Genomic DNA, 23,444 nt, shown 5'->3' with positions numbered 1-23,444 from the left:
CAGAGGTGGGAGTTCCAGTGTTAGATTACATTACCAGATCTTAATACAGGTACATGTAGCTAAACATATCACAGGTAACTTATGGTTACAGTTTTACAGGTCTACATGTACAGGTAGAGAGAGAGAGAGAGAGACAGAGAGAATTTAACCTCGACTGAACATAAAATAAATGTATATCATGTTTTGCATTGGGAGTATGAGTGGTATAGGATGAAAGAGAAAGGTGGGAGAGAAAGGGAGTAGGAGAAAGAGGAAGGAAGAGACTGAAGGAGAAGAGATGGAGGGAGAAAGAGAAGAGATGGAGGGAGAAAGAGAAGAGATGGAGGGAGAGAGAAAGAGAGGGAGAGAAGAAAGAGAGAGAGAGAGAGAGAGAGAGAGAGAGAGAGGGGGGGATAGAGAAAGAAAGAGAGAGGAAAAGAGAGTATAACTCTAGTAGGTGATAGACAGACAAAAAACAGAGCCCCCCCCCCCCCCCATCGATCTGTCACAATTAGAATTTGAAGAAGAGATAAACAAAAAAGCATATGATTAACCATAATTAACTGTTTGGGGTTTGAGGTACATGTATATATAGAGAAACAGCAACTCAACACATATAGGGTCATTTTGGGACTAACATACATAGTATACAGCATGAGATCAAAACCACACCATTTGACTCAATGACAGACCTTATGATCACCATGGGTTATTTTTTGGCTGACTCTTCATATTTGAATGTCGTGGGTGAAGTGTCAAAAGGGTGTATCTAAGAATTTCTAAAGATTAAGAAATAGAACCTTTTGCATTTCAAAATTTCCACAAATCAAGATACATGATACCCTGAACAGTTCTAATTGGCGTAGAGATACACAGCTTAGACGGAAATGTGCATATTAATTGGGAGATTTTAAAAATGCAACAAAGTGTATTTGACTAATTTCCCAAGATACACCCTTTTGACACTTCACCGTCGATGTGCTTAATAACTACAATTTTTAAATTAAAATAGTACTTTCAGCTAGTTGTGTTTATAATCTAGATAACAGCAGAAACTCAATATCATTTGTCATTTGACCAGATTCCTTGCCAGGGAAAATGTTAATCAGTAAAGCCTCTAATATTAACCTGTAGTCAATACATGCAGGTATTTATACAAACAGTGAAAGTTGTGGGTGACTAATGTGCCAGCATGTTTTATACATTCCTAATAATAGATGCTATATAGACTAACAGTGTATTACACTCCACGACGGCATATTATTTGATACATGTAGATAGTTCTACAATCATGGTTAGCTTATTTACTGATTACAGCCATGTAGGCTGTACAGTACCTTGATACAGAATACATGTACCAAAAGAAATGAAATGGGGTTTAACGTCCTACTGTTCTGCTCCTATACTGGGCTGATGAAGATGGGCATACACCATACAGTGTGCAGGCAAAGGCACTATAGCCTACTGCCAAGGGATCTTTTATGTGCACGCCAATGTATACACGGGTCCTCAGTTTTTCATCCCATCTGAACGACTAGACAGCTGTCCTTGTCAGGCCCTCAGTCCAGCACTACTGACAAGGGGTAACCACGTCCACGTCGGAAAAATCCTGATGAACTTTCTCGGCCACCTGATCACAGAATGAATAAAGACCATTCATCTGTTTCAGATTTTTAAATTTAAAATCTTTATCTGAATAAAACAAAGATTCTATTATAATTAGATCGTCATTTATACATCAGAGATAGAGTGATGGGGTTTAACATCCACTATACACAAACTAGGTCATTTCGGGACTAACATACCGGTATGGTTCAAATTTATTTCAATAATTCGCTTGCACGTAGGGTTCTTTAGCAGTGGGAGGAAACTGAAAGACCAGGATAAAACCCTGGAGGTTGGACAGGCGATCCTACTCCTTGTCACATGCAACCGGGGAATCTAAACCATACCAGTCGATTCAATGACAGAACTTATGTCTGATGCAGCGTGCACACGCTAACCATTCAGCCATCCAAACCCCCAACAGACATGGGAACCTCGAGGATATTGAGTCTGTATGGCAGTTAACCATGTCTATTGCTGTTTTAACCTGACAATACTGTTTATAAATCCATCTGTTATCACTGACACTACCACCATGGTATATTTATATAATATATAAATATAGATATATTCTAATGCAAGACTCATATGTAGCATTGTTTGTGTATGTTGATGATATGATATATATACAGAATAAAAAGATCAGACTTATCCATGTCTTAAGAGATATGTACATATAAATATTGTATTGTATTGTATTGTATTGTATTGTATCAAAACACAGATCCTATTCCGTTTCGTTTTTTATGGTTAAAAATTTCGTTTTACTTGTCTTTACTACACTAGGATCTGGAAGAGATGTTATATGACAGGCCTTCTGCTTGATGTGAAGGATTAGCCAATGAAACCACCTGCTTGGCGTGGGATGCACGGAACTGTGGGTAAACCACTAGAAACATCAACGCTGATAGATTGATTGATCAATGTCTGAAATCATAGGGCCAAAAGTCGCTAATATGACCTCTGTCACAACCTTCGAGTACAACTTGTCAGATCTTCATGTGGAAGTGGACATCGAAAGTATAAAAAAACCAAAACGAAATACAGATGTGCATTGTAATCAGATTGGTCTATGACTATGAATATAATATTCAATTGTATTTCTCCTACGAGTATGTACATTTGTATCTATATACTATCTATACATGTATTCAACTGTAGACTATGTGAATAAATGTCTAATTAATTATTTATATAACATTTACAGCCAGAAAATGAACTGCAACAGACAAATTTAGCTCTTACGTAATGTATCTTTAAGATAAAATATAAATAATCTACTGTAGACTATGAGTATATGATGTATCTATATAAATATTCTACTATAGACTATGTGTATATCATGTATCTATATAAGTATTCTACTATATACTATGGGTATATCATGTATCTATATAAATAATCTACTGTAGACTATGAGTATATGATGTATCTATATAAATATTCTACAACAGACTATATCATGTATCTATATAAATATTCTACAACAGACTATATCATGTATCTATATAAATATTCTACTATAGACTATGTGTATATCATGTATCTATATAAATATTCTACTATAGACTATGGGTACATGTATATCATGTATCTATATAAATATTCTACTATAGACTATGGGTACATGTATATCATGTATCTATATAAATATTCTACTATAGACTATGGGTATATCATGTATCTATATAAATATTCTACTGTAGACTATGAGTATATCATGTATCTATATAAATATTCTACTGTAGACTATGGGTATATCATGTATCTATATACAATGTATATATACGTGTATATAAATAATTCAGTATTTTTTCAGTCTGTAGATTCTAGTACATGTACATGTAGGCTGTTGGCAGTGAATCAAACCAGAGTGCAAGATGTGTAATGAAACACTCACACAAACTCTATGTACTAATCGGGAATGGTTTTTAACATCTCCTCAGCACAATACATGTATAAAACACAAGATGTAAGGGACATTGTGCTTGATAACGATAAGAAACTTGTGCTAGTATAATGGTGATAAAATTGTAAATTCTTTGTATTTCATTCATTCAATATTTAATTCTTTCAGTATTCATTCATTCAATTAAACATTTCTATTATTCTTATATTTCTGTTAATCCATTATCCTTCATTATTAATTAAACGTTAAGCTACTAATCGAATGACTGCTGACATATTTATGAGTTTAATTACTATCTTATTGTTTTATTTTATTGTAATGTCTTTTATGTTTTAATCTTTCGTCTTTATTTTAGGTTTCATCCCGTTTCCAGGACAGTTACTCTGCTTGTCTGACGTGCTGTTCTCTGCATATGGTGTTTAATGTTTTCCGGTAATAAATAGTCTCATGGATATTATTCTTCATAGCATAGTAGGTGGTTGAGTGGCCGAATGATTAATGCGTGCACGTTGCTGTCATTTAGTCAAGTGGCATGGTTTCGATTCTCTGCTTGTACGTGACAAGGAGTGGCGTGCACTGTCAAAACTCATGGTTTTCTGGGTCCTTTGGTATCCTCTCACTGCTAAAAACCCGTAAGTGCAAGTGAATTATTGAAATAAAATTGAACCATTAGTTAGTCAGATTTGTGTCGAGTGGACGTTAAACTCTCTCTCTCTCTGCAACTGCAAGTGAGCCAGTGGCATGCCAAAATGGCCAACTTTAAGATTTGTGAGTAATGGCTGTGAACTGTAAACTGTTCATATTTTCTCTTGTAGATTGAATAAATAAACAAACAAAGTCTTAATTATCCATTTTAACATTAAATGATTGAATGACATTGTTATGTTTCCATCTATTCAATATCTAAGTCATAGAGAGTTGATTATTGGCTTTTCATGTGAATAAATGTCTAAATAATTTATATAACGTTTGAAGCCAGAAAACGAACTGCAATAGACAGATTTAGCTCTTACATAATGTATCTTTAAGATAATATATACATGTATATGCTGTGCATAAGATGCTACTAGAAACCCCATCGGACAAATGAGATGCGGCAGAGCACAAATGTAAAATATAATGTGAAAAATGTAAACTGTTGACACACCAAAAAACAGCATTTTCCAATAAAACATTTGCCATTTGACACTTTACTAACTTTTGCTTAGAGGTATTTTAACTTTATTATTACTGATATTAGGATTTTGTACATATTACATATAATCAATCAAAAAGATATTTTAGCAGAGCATTTAATATTGGCAGCCATACCCTTCCATAAATATAGACCAGTCTGTAGCTGATATATATATATATTGTTGTGTTATATCTACACGCCCTGTCCCTAGCTTAATCTACTCTAATTAAAACTAATTAATTGTTTTAAAAGGAAGTTAATTGGCATAACAGGCAAGAAAGAGAGAGGTCATGAAGTGACTTTCTCTAGGTCAAGATAACTCCAGTAACAACAATAACATGCTGTAGGGCAAACTGGATTCTAAATGATCACATCACAACATGCATCTAGATGACATACAAATGAAATAAATTGGAACACATGTTAGTCCCAAAATGTACTTTGTGTAGAGTGGAGGTTAAACCACATCTCTATCTCTCTTTCATTGCAGAACATGACACACTCTCTCTCTCCCCCACCTTACTCTCTCTCATCCTATACCACTCATACTCTCTCATCCTATACCACTCATACTCCCACTCTCCCATTGCTAGACATGACATATACATGTATGTAACCAATCTGTTTCACAGAGATTTTTTAATATCTCTGTTACAGATGACTGTTTCGACACGTGACGTCACATCACGCGGCGTCCATCATTGGCTCAATAGCGCTTGCGTTGTTTTCATAAGACGTCACGGATTCGGGCTAAATGGTGAATTTTACTTATTTTAATACCCATTTACACTAAATAGGAAATGATTTTTACCTACAAACAATTCAAACGACTTTATTTATTTTTCTAATAAATGAAAAAAATGTTTCAGAATTTAATTTGTCGAAAGAAAAAAGTTAATATTTTGTAGTCATTAAGTCGCATCGATGTCATCCTTATCAGTGATTGTAGCGGCCAAGCGAATATTCACTGCGGATCAGTGTGGTATGTAACTTGTGTTCAGTGGAGGTTAAATTCTCTCATTCTCCCTCTCTCTCATTGCAAAACATGGCATACTCTCTCTCCCTCTCCCATTGCAAAACATGGCATACTCTCCCTCCCAATCTCTATCATTCCAAGACATAGCATACTCACTCTCTCTCCCTCCCATTGCAAATCATGCATATATACATGAACTGTCTTTCCTCTCTCATAGCATACATGTACCATACTCTAACTGGTAATAATAAGTTTACAAGTTTTTCACCCATCTAGACAGCTACTGTCTGTATCACTATCAGATGGGTTACTGCTATAACCATCAAAAACATGACAGAGTTCATTCAGTCAACCTCTTTTTATATTAAGTCCCTGTTTTTATGGACTAAGCTCACACTTTTTATTAGAGAATGTGATGGTGTATCTCTTTTTAAATCACGTTTTAAAACCTGTTTATTTTTTATCACTTCTTAAAGACTTTATTCCCAGTTATCTTTGTATATCAAAATCATAGCATGAAGCCTAGCAGATTTATTCACAGATATCCTGTGATGATTTCTTTTCTTTTTTAAACTATATTTTTATTCAGGATATCTAAAAGGGTTTTGGGAAAAGGCTCAACTTATATACATGTAAAACTCCTATCCCTATTCAGTGAGAATGCAAGCTGTTTCGTAACCTGGCTGTTTCGTACCTAGTTCATTCGTACCTCATATGAGCCGTTTTGTACTTTTGTTAATTTAAAGAGAACCAGAGAACTTTTACATGCACTTAAAGGAGCTAAATCGCTAACATTTGGGACCTAGAAATTGACAAAAGTGGGTCGCAACGCATATAATACTGTAATATGAATGTATATTAACTGATTTACATTCAATCGTTTCCGTTTTTACCCCAATTTCAAATCAGATATGTTTGGCGAAAAAGCCAGCAGTCTCAAGCGAGCGCAAATTTCTAGCGTCTGGTTATTCCAGTCTACATACGCCGTTTGATTTGGTGCAATGTGTCTAGCCTCGTCCCTCACGTCTCTTGATGCAACTGGGGCTGAAGCGCATTATGGTACACGATTCGTGTACCAATGGTATAATGTTTATTTTGTCTTAAATATTGGATATGAAAAGCCCATCTTTTCCCAGTAAGATCACAACATGAATGTTGATTTAATTTGACAAATAAATCGTGTTTTCAATGTTGAAGATTTTGGATGATATTGAGTTAGAGACTTACATGTAGCTACTTTAAACTTAACTCTCCTCCTTTTGCACCTGAGTTTGGGACCAGCAAAATGGGTTCAATAATCCAATAATTCACAGCAGATTAAATATTTTTCATTCATTTTTTTAATCGCTTTAACAATCGCCAATCAATTATCATCAATAATCACAACTCACTCAGCAGAATGGGTTCAATAATAAACAATAGGCTTTTATCAAATCGTTTAATTATGTTTAACACCTTCATTTAAATCTATTTCAACAACAGATAGGAAAAGGTACAAATCAATCTGAGGTACGAATGAACTAAGTACGAAACAGCCAGGTTACGAAACAGCCTGCACCCTTCAGTGACATGCATGGACCACCTCCCCTCCATTACATGTGTATATGCCATGGATTGTTATTTGGCAGTGAGTGCATGGTAAACTGTTCACAACACTGGATGACATGGACAACATGATTCTATAAGTGAACTATGATATATGTCACCATATAACACTTTGTGGAAGCGACCAGCCTTTAAGTCCCTAAAAGGAACAATCTGCTCCCCCCATGGTGTTTACACGAGGTCAACGAAACAGGGATATTGAACAATCCTTCATTACGTGTAGCTTGGTAGGTAGAGTGATGGACTGTTATAGTCTACATGGTTTGGGGGTTTGAAGTTTGAATCCACCTCGGGCAAACTTGAAAACTCTCTCTCCCTCCCCCCCCCCTCCCACTCTCTCTCTTGGTGGAAGTAAACTTGAAAACTCTCTACTCAATTGCTCTCTCACTTTCTTGGTGAGGGCAAACTTGAAAACTCTCAATCTTGGTGAAGGCAAACTTGAAAACTCTCTCTCCCTTTCTCTCACTCTTGGTGGAGGCAAACATGAAAACTTTCTCTACTGAATGTATCTCCCACTCTCTGTCTCCGTGTATATATAAACATGTTTAGGACATGTGTTATTAATACTAATATATTATACTAGTCAGACGATAACAATGTTATATAAACTACGCATAATATTCCTGGCTACAAATTCTCTACATAATACAATCGAAACTATCCATATATATTCCAGTCTAAATATTCTGTATCTTTTTAAAGACTCATTTACATTTTCCGTAAAATATCAAATTTCACACAGCCTAATCAAAGCTAATATGTACTTAAAATGATTATTTAACATTTAATTCAGAAAATAAAATAGAAATATCAATGGCACTTCAATCAAATCTAGAAAACAATGACTGATTTATACTAGGTCATTTCGGGACTAAAATATGGTTCAATTTTATTTCTATAAAGTGGTCTTTAGCAGTGGGAGGAAACCGGAGGACCAGGATAAAACCCACAAGGTTGGACAGGCGACCCTACTCCTTGTCACATACAAGGGAGGATCCGAAACCACGCCAGTTGACTCAATGACAGAATTTATGATACAATACACACGCGCTGACCATTCAGCCATCCAACACCCTCAACATATCGATGAGATTTAATAGTAAGTATTTTGACAATCTCGTTTCCTTTTTTTATACTTTCAATGGCCTACACTACATAAAGATCTGACCGGTTGTTGCGATAGGCCACGTCAGAGGTCATACGAGCGGCTTTTGACCTATGACGTCAGACATTTGATTAACCAATCAGCATTGATGTTACTAGTGGATTACCCACAGTTCCATGCAAAACACGCCTAAAGCTCGCTGTAACAGACCGTTTAATTGGCTAATCCCTCACATCAATCTGGTTATATAACAGCTCCTCCAGATCCTAGTGTAGTAAAGACAAGTAAAACGAAATGAAAGAAGATCTGTGTTTTTATCAGATTGGTACATGAAGGTAGATATTTTAGTATATTTCAGTACTGGTATATAAGAGTAGATATTTTAGTATATGTCAATAAAGATAGATAAGAGAGTATAATAAGAGGTTATTTTCACACCACTACAAGTACGAACATACCATATATAGTAAACACTATAGAACAATAAACCATACAAGTATACACAAACAATCTATCTACACAGGTCGCATAAAGGGTTGGGTTAGATGGATGGTCTAACACATCAACTTTAGATCATAAGGTCTGTCATTGAGTCAAGTGGTGTGATTTAGATTCCAAGTCTGTAGTGACAAGTAGTAGGGTCTCTTGCCCAACCTCCCGGGTTTTCTCAGGGACCTATGGTTTCCTCTCACTGTTAAAAATCCACAATTCAACCATACATGTGCAAGCAACCTGAAATGACCTAGTTTGTGTCGAGTGGGTGTTAATCTCTGTCACTGAGTCAAGTGGTGTGATTTAGATTCCAAGTCTGTTGTGACAAGCAGTAGGGTCTCTTGTCCAACCTCCCGGGTTTTCTCAGGGACCTACGGTTTCCTCTCACTGTTAAAGATCCACAATTCAACCATACATGTGCAAGCAACCTGAAATGACCTAGTTTGTGTCGAGTGGGCGTTAATCTCTCTCTCACATGTATTACAATAATAAACACTTAAACAAAATATGGAACTCAATTACTATTTTAATTAAAGCGACGTTTCGTTGAGGATTCTCTCAACGTTTTCAAGCAAATGATGATGAATATAATATACAGAAGGTTTATAAATATACAAAATAGTAATCGTGTTAGATATTATGTTCTTTTGTTTATTACGTGCGTCAATTGCTAAATGTCGCTCAAAAAATATGTATTACAATACTTTATCTGTTCTTGTTTCAGAGGGGGGGGGGGGGGGGGGTTGATGGCCGAATGGTTAGTGCGTGCGTGTTATAAGGTCTGTCATTGAGTCAACTAGCATGGTTTCAATTCCCCGGTTGTATGTGATAAGGAGTACGGTCGCTTGTGCAACCTCGTCCTCCAACTGCTAAAGACCCCTAAACGCAAGCAAATTATTGATATAACTAACACCGTTCGACTTTCAGGGAATGTAGCTCGTCGACGTGTGTTCTCTAAGTATCAGAAATGAATACAGATTCTTGGAATGGATCTTCAACACTTTATTTCAGGAGCAAATAATTAACAGCAACAATTGAACAACTTATAATTTCCTATGTATCAGACCTCCAACTAGTATATACATGTAGGTTCCCTAAGCTGGTCTCTCCAACTAATAAATCATCTTACATACATTTGTCTATTTATACAAATTAGTTACTTAGAAAGTGTTGACTTAAACATATAGTTTTTGAAGGATTAAGACTTAGGCATTTAAAACAATAGTTACATGTAGAAGAAACTTAAAGGATAAACTACTTGCCAGCCTGTCATAATTTGACTGACAGGTTAATTGCTGTCTGCCTCTAATGACTAACCAAGCATTAATGAATATTAAAATATAGATTTGTAATCTAAAACAGAATCAAATATATGTTGCCAGGCAACGAAACATACGCCCACAGCAGCTAAATCGTCCGGGCAGTCAACAAGAGTTGTCGCATATTTTTAATTTTTGGTAATGAAACATTTATAATACATTAAAATCTGATTATACATTTAAAGTCAATCAGATATTAACTTTGGCCTCTAGAACGTCCACAAGATTTTTCAAAGTGATCAAGGGATATAACTCTGGCAGTAATTATCGGAAATTGCTAAAAATCAATAGGCTTCTTCGTCGCATGACATTAAACACTGTGTATGAATTTAAAGTTAATCGGATATTAACTTTGGCCTCTGGAGCGTCCACAATATTTTTTGAAGTGATCAAGGGTTATAACTCTGGCAGTAATTATCGGAAATTGCTGAAAATCTATAGGCTTCTTCGTCTCAGACCTTAAATACTGTGTATAAATTTAAAGTCAATTGGATATTAACTTTGGCCTCTAGAGTGTCCAAAAGATTTTTTGAAGTGATCAAGGGCCATAACTCTGGCAGTAATTATCGGAAATTATCGGCGGCGACGACAATATACGACCACATTTAAATGTGGGCGTATAAAAACTAATAAAATAACATATGATCTAGACATCAGTCGTATAACATTGAACCATAGGTTAGTCCCAAAATGACCTAGTTTGTGTTGAGTTGACCTCTCTCTCTGTCTCTGTTTTCAGAAAATGGGAAAGTTTCTCTAAATGTATAGGAATATCTGATTGTGTTAGAAATAAAATATGTGATTGTCTAAAGTGTGAGAACAATTTATATTTCGTAAAACTGTTTTCTAATCACATGATAAATCTCTACCAGACATAATAAGTCTTCTTGCGTTTACACATTGTGGATGCACAACCCGATAAATTACAAATTTCTTCTCTGATATTGTGAGAGAAATGAAATAGCAGTAAGAAAGAGCTAGAGTTGCGATGACATAGAGTCTTTAATGTGAAGAATTTCTTTTCCTAAATTTACACCATGATAATATAGAAAGAGAGAGAGAGATGGGGTTTAACGTCCATTCGACACAGACTATGTCAATTCGGGACTAACACATGATTCAATTTTTATTTTAATAGGGGTCTTTAGCCCACAGATTTAACAACATGTGAACCTGAGAGAGAGAGAGAGAAAGAGAGAGAGATAAATGGGGTTTAACGTCCACTCGACACAAACCAGGTCATTTCGGGACTAACACATGGTTCAATTTTTATTTTAATAATTCGCTTGCGCGTAGGGGTCTTTAGCAGGGGGGGGGGAAACCGGAGGACCCGGAGAAAACCCACAAGGTTGGACAGGTGACCCTACTTCTTGTCACGTACAACCGGGGAATCGAAATCACGCCAATGACAGGCCTTGTAATACAACCCGCACGTGCTAACCATTCAGCCATCCAACCCCCCAAATAAAAGAGGATGATTCCTATTGTACAATGTTGTAGTATTAAATACATTACATGTAAAAATGCTGATATACAATGTACAATGTATGTAAAATTACAGTCCTTCACATTTAAAAAATTTTGTAGGAGGGGAGCCATAAAAAGCTCCTGCCAATTTCAAAAATGAGAAAAAAGCTCCCGTATAAAACTCTTCTTAATTATATTGCTACATTTAAGTAAAGTCAAATTGTATTTATGCTTTAGTCTTGTATTTGGTGAATATGTTAGCGTCAGAATTATCATCATGGAAACGGATACATGTAGCTCGAACGTACATGTATGTAGTTTAAAAATAAACAAAAACTGAAAGTAGTTTGTTAATCTCAATATTTAGGAGAGCAATTTAGCTAATTTACGGGAGTCTTCAATGACTCCCACGAAGCAATGAATGAATAAAATGGAGTTTTATGGTACGTCAGCTCCAACCGGGCTATATTTCCGCGAAGTGAAGTCGAGAGGAGCAGGTGCGAAAGCGCACCTTAAACATGTATACATGTAAGAAGATTAATATGGTATTTATTTAGCACAAAATAAATAACTGATACATGTATATTTACTAGATAATGTTGAGAGAACTAAAATGAAATGGGGTTTAACGTCCTACTGTTCTGCTCCGACTGGGCTAATGAAGAAGGGCAAACACCATGTGTGCTATGCAGGAAATTTTGCCAGGGCAGCAGCACTATGGCCTACTCTTATATCAAATTCCAACTGCCAAGGAATCTTTTACATGCACGCCAATGTATTCACGGGACCTCGTTTTTTCATCCCATACGAATGACTAGACAACTGTCCTTGTCAGCCTTCCATCCTGCATCACTGACAAGACTGAGAGAACCCTCAACAAAACTTTGGTTTTATTAAAATAAATATGTTATTGTGTTTATTATGATAATATATACATGTAAGTAATAAAAAAAGATGATATGTGTTCTATAACCACCAGTATATCTTGTCAAGTTATGGTCTACTTATTACAATGTTGACATAAATACCTGACCTAATTTCCTAATATGGGTGTATGTATATAGGTATACTAGCATACTGTTTTTACTACTGTACTACATTTGTATAGAAGTTTATCTCTACACACTGACTAAACATGTACTCATAAAGGAACGACTGATTTCAACCAATTACACCTATCCCTTTTTATTCAATATACTTAGCTTGACAAAACCGTTCTCATCATTATTTAAACATACATTATAGTATACAAGAGCTAAATCTGCTTATTGCAGGTCTTTCTTTAGACCTGAAATATTATCTAAATTATCAATTAGACATTTATTATTATTATTAAATAGACAAGACCTTAATCTACTCTCAATGGCATCTTATGTGTCCGATTTTCATAGGATTTGAATCCGATCTGCTGTTCAAAGCTCACTGATGATTAAACACAAAAATGGATAATCGAGACGTTGTTGGTTTTTTTTTTTATTGTACCGACTTTATTGATGATTATCGAGGCTAGACCTAAAATTCATTCGTTAATATCTTGGTTTAGAGTGGAGCAATTTTCAGCAAATTCCCTTTAAATTATCTAGGTTTTAACTATTATAGTGAGAACTGCTAGCTCTTTATCTAATCTTCCATAATGTATCTTTAACCTTGAAGATGTTTTAAATATACAAACTATGTGATTTGATGATGTATTTGGATTATATAAACATATTCAAACTAATTTATCTATGAAACATTTTAAATGCAGGAATACTAACTTCTGTTGCAAGAATCTAGTTTAAGCAGCGCTGTATGTAACACGATATGAGGGGACTTTGCAAAGAACCCATTTTCAGCTTGCATTTGTCGTTAGTCGCCGTCCATTTACCATTAAATTATCAAAGCCTAAATGGGAATGCGTCTGTACACCATTTGTTTGTGCTATCTAATATTTTTATAGTAAGATTGAGTGTCTCTATTTTCCATTTATACCAAATTTGCCATACTTTTATTGGTAATAACTACGTGATAAACCCCCACTGAATACAAAATACATGTAGGCCATTTCTGGATTAAGTTATGGATCAATTTTATTTCAATAATTCGCTTGTGCGTAGTGGTCTTTAGGAGTGGGAGGAAACCGGAGGACCTAGAGAAAACCCACGAGGTTGCTCAGATTGGACATGCGACCCTACTCCTTGTCAGGTATAAGCGGAGGAATCGAAACCACGCCACTGGACTAAGAGAAATGAAATGAAATGAAATGGGGTTTAACGTCCTACTGTTTTGCTCCTAACTGGGCTAATGAAGATGGGCATATGCCATACAGTGTGCTATGAGGGAAATTTTGCCCGGAAAGTGGCACTACAGCCTACTCTTATATTGAATTTCAACAGTCAAGAGATCTGTTACGTGCACGCATATATCTACACGGTACCTCAGTTTTTCGTCTCATCCGAATGACTAGACAGCTGTCCTTGTCAGGCCCTCCATCCTGCATCACTGACAAGGGGGAACCACGCCAGAGAATCTGGATGAACTTTATCGGCCATACAGCGATCGAACACCCGACCTCCAGGGTAGCGAGCCAGCGTCTTACCCACTTAGCCACCATGACCCCTGGACTAAGAGACAGATCTGATCATATACATGTAATGCACCTGTTAAACCATTCGGCCTACCCCACCCCCACCCCCACCCTTGAGTCGTTAATATTTATCAGACTGTATATTGTACTTTTACAATCTAAAAGTAAACATACAAGGATGAGGATATAGGGTGCGAAAAAATGATACCAAAAAATATCACAAACACAACTAGGAAGTTTATAACTCAATTTAAACACGGATCATTCAAAATCATTTGACTCAGTCCATACAGATAAGCAGGATATAAACACCATTATACACGCCCTATTGTGAGAAGAAGGATGTTGAATCCCATTTCATTTCTATTCGATTTGCAGAAAATTACAAATTTATATACATGATGACTACAAGTGATTGAACTGAACAGCTGTTTCGAAGGAAGGATATAATTAGATTTATTACACTGGAACAAATAAATACTACCATCATGACTAAAGAGGGTTTAACGTTCTACTGTTCTGATCAGACGAGCATGTATGTCATACAGTGTGCTGTGATGGAAATTTGTCCGAACAGCGGCACTACAGTCTACTCTTATTTTGACCCATCCAAATGACTAGGTACTATTTCTAGACCAGGCTCTCTGTCCTGCACCACAGACAAAGGGAAACCAAGACGGAAAATCTCAAAGAACTTCCTCATCCACACTGGCTTGGAAAATAAGCAGATCATTTCAGGACCAACATAATATGGTACATGTATATGTCTTTACAAATAGAACTGGGCTAATGAAGACGGACATACATGTACACCATACAATGTGCTATGAGGGAAATTTTGTCCGGAAAGCGGCACTATGGCCTACTCTTATATCGAATTCCAATTGTCAAGGGATCTTTTACGTGCACGCCAATGTGTACACAGGACCTTGGTTTTCCGCCCCATCCGACACTAGACAGCTGTCCTTGTCAGGCCCTCCGTCCTGCATCACTGACAAGGGGGAACCCGAAAATCCAGATGAACTTTCTCGGCCAATGCAGGGATCGCACACCCGACCTCAAGGCTAGCGAGCCAGCATCTTACCCACTGTGACCCCCTCTTTACAAATAGGTGTGTGTATGAAGTAGAGGTGGGGGGGTGAGGTTTTGGAGGTGATTCTGGTGAAAATCAAAATACATGTACACAGTGTACTACGAACAGACCTGGCTTTTACATACACGTACATAACTAACTTATTTCAAACCGACAAACAAAAATTATCAAAAGCTTTGATCGTAAACCATTATGACAAATTAATTCACAAAAGAAATTTTTTATCAAAGACATAAAAGGATTTATCAAGAGACCTACACGTATGAGTGAACATAAAATGACTAAAGTCACAAACAACAAATTTTATTATCAAAAACATTGTTCTTCTCACTTAGTGCCTGACTAACCCTTTTCAAAGGAGGGCTCAATTTTGTCCATATGTTTTCTGTTCTTGACTGTTAATATATAAAATATGTTCTGTGTTAGACTTGACTAGACTGATGATAATATAACAGAGCAGCAGGTTGGCTTTGTATCGTGTCAGTTTAAATATAAATTGTTTATAGAAATCGAGTTTGTTATATCCAGCTACTGTTCTATGTAAGGGTGGAATATCAAGTACCATAACTAAAAGGGTGTAGGCCTAATGTAGTATACATCAACTTCCTTTCTCTGTGCAATGTGTGAAATATTTATAAAATATTACGAACATTATATTAATTTGACATATGCCATGTCATTTTGACTCGCATGTAATGAAAGAAAAAAAATTATATTAAACATACATTAGGCAAGAGCTAAATCTGCCTATTCCAGGTGTGTCTTTGGGCCTGAAATGTTTTCTAAATTATTAATTAGACATTAATTAGTCAACTCTAGACGCTATCGCTAGCCTGCGATATTTAGCGGATTGGAATACATTTGTTTTTTAAAAATTAAATGTTACAATGGATAATCGAGACTATGTTTTGTCGGTTCAGAGTGGAGCAATTTGACTGAAATTATCAGCATATTCTAATTACATTATATATTTTTTAACTATTAGGCTGACCTTAAAAATATCTTTGTTTCACCAAACCCGACCCACAATCGAGGAGAAGGGTTGGTAGGTCGGGGTTTTTTTTCAGATTTTTTTTTAAGAGCTAATTTGACAGCTTGATAATTTTCCGGGTGCAAACATTCGTCTTCTTTTAGCCTATTGTCAAACAAATCAATAACATCGGGATTTTTCGTGATGCACGACTCGCACACGAATTGCCAGAAACTGACGTTTGAAACTCCCTCAACACGTTTTTTAACGATCGTGCGGGTTGTGCCTTCATTTTTCTCGAAAACGGATATTCAATATCCGTTTTCGAGAAAAATAGAGGCAGAATCATTTCGTGGGAATGGACGTGCTTTCGTCTACAACCATTTTGTTGAGAAGCGACACCTATGATGCTTTAATCTTGATCAACCAGTTTCAATAATGAATCAAACCATAGCCATAGTAAAGGGAAATAACTCTCGTGATATATTTCAGGTTGACACACAAAATAAAATAAAAAGATCGCGGAAAAGTGCAATAAAATAATTTAAGTCGGGGGTGGTTTTAGTTAGTCGGTCGCGTTAGGCGAAACAAAGATATTTTTAAGGTCAGCCTTATATCGAGAACTATCAACCCTTTAATCTCCCATAATTCCCCTTTAATTAATAGTGGTTATACGAAGCCATATTGACCTACGTTAACGTTATTGTATTTGTCTATTGCATACATATTTGGATAGAGTAACTGTATTATTTCGTTATTTTATCTAGACCTTATGATCTTTATTTTGTAGATATAACTGATAATTACATATATATTTGGACAGTGTAGTATTTCACTTATTTCATTACTTACTGTACTGTGTATTTGGTTGGTTTTTTTTTATTGAAGATATATATTTCAATATAGATACATATATAAGTATTTGATAACAGTAGAGCATGTCTGAGCACATATCTGGGGAAAGGGGGGGGGGTCTAGTGGTTTATTTCAAGGTCTGTCATTGAAGCAAGTACTATGGTTTCGATTCCCTGATTGAACGTGACAAGGGATAAAGGGTCACACGTCCAACCTTATGGGTTTTCTCCGGGTTTTCTAGTAGGTTTCCTTCCACTGCTAAAGACACTTATGCAGAAGTAAATTGTTGAAATAATTGAACCATATGTTAGTCCCAAAATGAACAAGATTGTGTCGAATTTAAACCCCAATTTCTAAGATTCTGTAAGTTTAAACGAGAGACATATGCCCACAGATTTAACATGTGAACCTGAGAGAGAGAGAGAGAGAGAAAGAGAGAGAGAGAGATGGGGTTTAACGTCCACTCTCGACACAAACCAGGTCATTTCGGGACTAACATGGTTTAATTTTATTTCAATAATTCGCTTGCGCATAGGGTCTTTAGCAGTGGGAGGAAACCGGAGGACCTGGAGAAAACCCACGAGGTTGGACAGGCGACCCTACTCCTTGTCACGTACAACCGGGGATTCGAAACCACATGTGAACCTGAAATATACATGTAGATAAATACATGTAATGGATGCCACATTATGATGTACTGTATACGCATAATTGACCAGTTAATTAATGGCCAAAATTTCATAAGTTACTATATCTATGTTACATGTAGTAAGAAAGCATGTTTTGTATAATTTATCATTTCTCTCACAGCACATGGTATGCTCGTCTTCATTAGGTCTTTAGACATTAAACCACCCTAATCATTTCACTTTGTTACATAATGTACATGTATAGGTACAATCATCATTGTTATATGGACAATAACTAACTGACAGTTCACTACTACCAATATATGTACATGTATGATGCATCGTATGGTTGACATAATACAGACACCTTCTATCATCCATTATATACAACTCAATGACATTAATTATAAATCATAGCAGACAGTCAACAACTCAATATCAATGGATATTTTAACAGAATACTTTTATAGGAAATAATCACTGGTCATATTACACAATCCCTGAACACGATTTAGAGACAATTGATATGTTGCCAAACATATAGAATTAAAGGAGCTAAATCTGTGTTTTTTTGGCACCTAGAAATGGGAGAGAGAGTGAAATGAGGTTTTACGTCCACTCGACACAAACTAGGTCATTTCGGGACTAACATATGGTTCAATTTTATTTCCATAATTCGCTTGCGCGTAGGGGTCCTTAGCAGTGGGAGGAAACTGGAGGGCCTGGAGAAAACCCATGAGTGTTGGACGGGACCTAGATCTGGACACAAATGGGTCGCAACTTGCAACACATAATAATGTAATATGAATGTATATAAACCGCTTTACATTTACTAGGTCATTTTGGGACTAACATATGGTTCAACTGTATTTCAATAATTTGCTTACACGTAGGGGTCTTTAGCAGTGGGAGGAAACTGGAGGACCCGGAGAAAACCCACGATGTTGGACAGGCGGCCCTACTCCTTGTCACGTACAACCGGAGAATCAAAACCATGCCATTCAGCCATCCCCCCCCCCCCAAAACACTGTGGATGATATTGAGTTAAACACTTGGCTCCTTTATTCGCCCAACACTTGGAATGGAATTAATTATCATCCAAATTCATTTCAACAATTCCCCAGTGAGTAGGGTACATGTAGGTCTTTAGCAGTGGGAACACAAATTAGGTCATTTCGGGAGTAACACATGGTTCATTTTTATTTCAATAATTTGCTTGGACAGACGATCCTACTCCTTGTCAGTCACATACAAGCGGGGAATCGAAACCATGTCAGACGTTACGATCAAACATGCGTGCACGTTAACCATTGAGCCACCCAATCCCCCCGCTACTAGCAGTGGGAAGTAAATGAAATGAAATGGGGTTTAACGTCCTACTGTTCTGCTCCTAAACTGGGCTAATGAAGACGGTCATACGCCATACAGTGTGCTATGAGGGAAAGTTTGCCCGGGCAGCGGTGCTCAGCCTACTCTTAAATTGAATTCCAACTACCAAGGGATCTTTTACGTGCACGCCAATATGTACACGGGACCTCAGTTTTTTTCGTCCCATCCGAACGACTAGACAGCTGTCGTTATCAGGCCCTCTGTACTGCATCACTGACAAGGGGGAAACCACACCAGAAAATCGGGATGAACTTTCTCGGCCAATGCAGGGATCAAACACCTGACCTCCAGGCTAGCGAGCCAGCATCTTACCTACTTAGCCACCGTGATCCCCAGCATTGGGAAGAAACACAGGAGGTTTGGCAGGTGTCAGGTGATCTTACTAGCTGTCATTTACAACCTTGAGATCGAAGCCACAAGATCGAAGACTGTGTGATCTAAAGAACTTCGGGTGTGGATGATCCTCTGTTCTAACATGCATGTACTTTAGAACATAAGGTCTGTCATTGAGTCTAGTGGTGTGGTTTCAACACCAAACTTGTACGGGACCAGGAGTAGGGTCGTCCCATGGGTTTTCTTTGAGACATTCTGATTCCTCCCTGTGCTAAAGACAATTATAAGGGCATTTGAAATAAGTTAGTCCCCAAATGATCTGGATTGTGTCAAGTGGACATTAAACCCCATCTCTCTCTCTCGTCTCAATAACAGTATAGTGTTGGGAAAAGAAACTGAAGGACAGACTGTTAAAATGTTTTGATATAATATTGTACATGCACAACATGATGTCTAATAATATCCCAATATCTAGTGTCATTATGGCATTGTTGCCCCACCCTTTCTTGTATCACCTTAATAAATAACTGAGGGAGACAACTCTAGTCTAATGATTAAATCAAAACCTGTTGCTGTCAGATCTTCAACCCCTTTTACATCCAAGTTTATTGGAACTTTCGGGGTTCACCAGGCCTACATATTGCAATGGCACAACATGGTATTCAAAATATATATATATTTCAAAATAAAATAAAAGTCGTTTTATTTTTCGGCGTAGTTAAATCAAGAGCCAATATCGTCTGCTACATTCTGTACCGGTGAGTTTCAGTTAATCAGTGTCTTATTTACTTGCTACCACGATAGCTGGCTATAGATGTACCATAACCACACATACAGCCTAAAAAATAGGCCGAGTTCACCGGTCACAAACAACAAGTTTGGAACTGGGCACGATTTCAAAATAAAAAAATAAAATTTACCCGATCTAAGCATTTTAATTCTTCTGTCGGATAGACAGTTTTTTGGCACTTCGCACAAATCTTGTTCATTTTAGCGGATCCACTTTATTATCTCCTAATCCAAATTATATACTAATCCTTTTGACTCGTGAACTAACTAGGTAATACGTCAAATTTAAGTGGGACTCAACCTGAACGCCTAAGCGATCATCTATGTTAATAACGGAAGTATCTAAGTTTAGACGTAAAGTCCGCAGTACATACACGCCGTGTGCAAAATATTTTCTTTCCGGATAGTAAACGTTATCCAGTTCGTATATTTACATAGACTTGTTATACAGAGTAAATCCGTCCGTTTAATACAATCTACTGCCCTAGTTTGAAAACATTCAAACATAAACAGAAGTTATTAAAATTTTCTGTTTATTCTCAATAGACCCAAGAATTAACCCGCCAACCGTAAATTCGCAAACAAGATGTCAATAAATATGCAAATTTGACCAACATATAAAATCGGCGCTTTTCTTTGAAAGAGAAAATATCCAATTACTCGAAAATCTGGCCATAAAAGGAGTGCGATTGTAAATAAAGTTTATTATTAGAGATAAAAATGACAAATGTTTTAAACAAATGAAATTTTATATAACGAAAGTCATATAATAGTTAGAAAGGGTTATTTTGACATTTAATTTCATAAAATATCTAGTGTGTTTACGGGCAAAGGGATTCAGGGAACCTGCTTCCTGTTCATGCGCACAATCAACTTCCTTTTTAAAAACTAAACATGTCGAAGAGAGGTATGTCACTGAATTATTTTGTGACAAATCTATGCCAATCGGAGACACCGTTATGTTTTGGGATAAATCCAATACATATTGAGCACAACTTATTATATTTCTTTATAATAAAATACTTATTTAAGAATCATATCACGCCTGTTTCATCTAATTTCAATTTCAAAACATCCCCTGTCCTATTTTTTCGACAAATCTATTCGAATTGAACTTAAACCAAGAATTGTTCAACTTGAAATATTGCAGTGTCAACAACTAAAACAAGATTTTATATTCGGTCTGTAGTTATTGCTACTGATCGGGGGAGTTTTCTCCTTGCATTTTTATTGTATTGTTTGTAAACGACCTGTTATTACTGATCGTGATTGACGTGATAAAAAATAAGAAGCCATGTTAGATTTCACAGCCAGTGATAAGTGGTCCATTAACTCTAATCAGCATAGAATATGATCAGTATTCGCTAGACTTAAACAAAAAATGAAAATTCATGTCATGAGAACGAAGAAAATTATAAGTATAAGGTAGTCTACAGTCTACACAATGTTGATTCTTTTGCTCAGTTGATCTCAGTATGTTCGACAAAATCTTGTATCAGTTCATTGATTTTACTTTTCAATCGTCACTACAAGACTAGTCCTCTAAATTTACATGTTAGATCGGATGACGACACACCACAAATAACTAGAACTGACATTTTATAATAATGTAAATTATTTTGATTTCCAGGAAGAGGAGGATCGGCTGGAGGTAAATTCCGTATCTGTGCCTGTTTGCCGGTTGGTGCCATCATCAACTGTGCAGATAACTCTGGTGAGCTTCCCATTTTTAATCATAATTACATGTTCATGTATCCATACTTATTGCCCCAAAGATTAGTTACTTTAGTAACAGATTCTTATCGGCTATGACCTCTATCTGTTACTGGCTGATCCTATACACAATTATTTTAGTATTTATCAAAATAAGGCTTTTTCCCCCACCTCGGTTCTAATGCTATTTTGGAATCCTTACAGTCTATTTTTCACGTGATTCTTCTTGTTCACCTAAAGGAATCATTTCTTACCACATCTGACACAAATCCATAATAATCCATCACTATTTTCATGTAGAATTTAGTAATCCAAAAACACAAACAAGATTCATTTGAATTGATCCGCCTTGTGACAAGGAGTTGGGTCGCTTGTCTAACCTCATGGGTTTTCTACTAAAGTAACTACCCAAAGATGAGATATGTCACAGTATAGTTTTGCCAAGTAAATTTTGTAATTACCTGATCTATGTAGATCTCTAGGTTTGAAGACTGATCAGACGATAAATAAGAGGTTATATACGTTTCCAGCGTTAGGAATGGATGCTGGTTAAGTTGCATTGTTGTCATGGATGTCCAGACAGGTCTTTGGATTGGTAAACATCGGAATAACAAAACCACAACTGTTATGTCTAGCAATAGCCAAGGTTACTCACGTCATTAAACATGCATTATGCAAGAGCAAAATCTGCTTATTACAAGTCTTTCTTTAGGCCTGAAATGTTATCTAAATTATCAATTAGACATTAATTAACTTATCCAGACCATAATAAACTTTGATGTCAAGGCTAGCCTTCGATGTTGGCTGGATTAGATTCCTATATGCCGCTAACGGCCGTTGATAATTAAATCAATAAAAGTGGATAATCGAGACTAAGCTGTTTATATTAATGATTTTAGTAATGATGTCCGAGACTATGGCAAAATTTCACCCGCTTCTTTTTCGGCTCATAGTGGATCAATTTGACTGAAATTTTCAGCAAATTACCTTTACACTATCTAGTTTTTAACTATTATAGCGAGCACTGCCATCTCGTTATCTTATCTCCCATAATGTATCTTTAACTGAGCAAAAACTATAATTTTCTTCAGAATGACTTGATTATTATTGATTCAAATTTGTCTACATGACAATAGAGCATTTATATTTTTATTGGTTGATTAATTGTATGTTTATTTTTTTTTTTTTTAGGCGCCAAGAATTTGTACATCATGGCTGTAGCTGGAGTAGGTGGTCGTTTGAACAGATTACCTGCTGCTGGATGTGGTGACATGGTTGTAGCTACAGTTAAAAAAGGAAAACCAGAACTTAGGAAAAAAGGTTAATAAATATTACATTTATCATGAATTGAACCCGCGACCCCTGGCATGGAATCCATCAATCTCATTAAAACGTAGATCCTATTTCGTTTCGTTTTTTTATTCAAAATTTCATCTGGAAGAGTTGTTATATAACAGCCAATGAAACACACTG

At 36.3% G+C, this 23,444-nt stretch overlaps 1 protein-coding gene across 5 annotated transcripts in view; it reads right to left on the bottom strand.

Annotated features, from left to right (window-relative positions):
* Positions 1-20,838, bottom strand: part of LOC126822732 (LIM and SH3 domain protein F42H10.3) — an 86,437-nt gene extending 65,599 nt beyond the window's left edge. For 2 of the 5 annotated variants that reach the window (XM_056101442.1, XM_056101445.1), the window contains exon 1: positions 20,390-20,701. In XM_056101442.1, coding sequence (XP_055957417.1) covers positions 20,390-20,458 — 69 coding nt within the window. In that variant the 5' untranslated portion in view covers positions 20,459-20,701. Of the gene's footprint in view, positions 1-20,389 lie in introns of all 5 variants that reach the window. The other 3 variants (XM_056101440.1, XM_056101436.1, XM_050551766.2) reach the window with 3 other exon arrangements.
* Between the last annotated feature and the right edge of the window lie 2,606 nt (positions 20,839-23,444).

Source organism: Patella vulgata, chromosome 5 (genome assembly GCF_932274485.2).
Source record: "Patella vulgata chromosome 5, xgPatVulg1.2, whole genome shotgun sequence".
NCBI lineage: Eukaryota > Metazoa > Mollusca > Gastropoda > Patellidae > Patella > Patella vulgata.
Note: the sequence above shows the minus strand (reverse complement) of the source record. Positions and strands in the feature narration are given on the sequence as shown.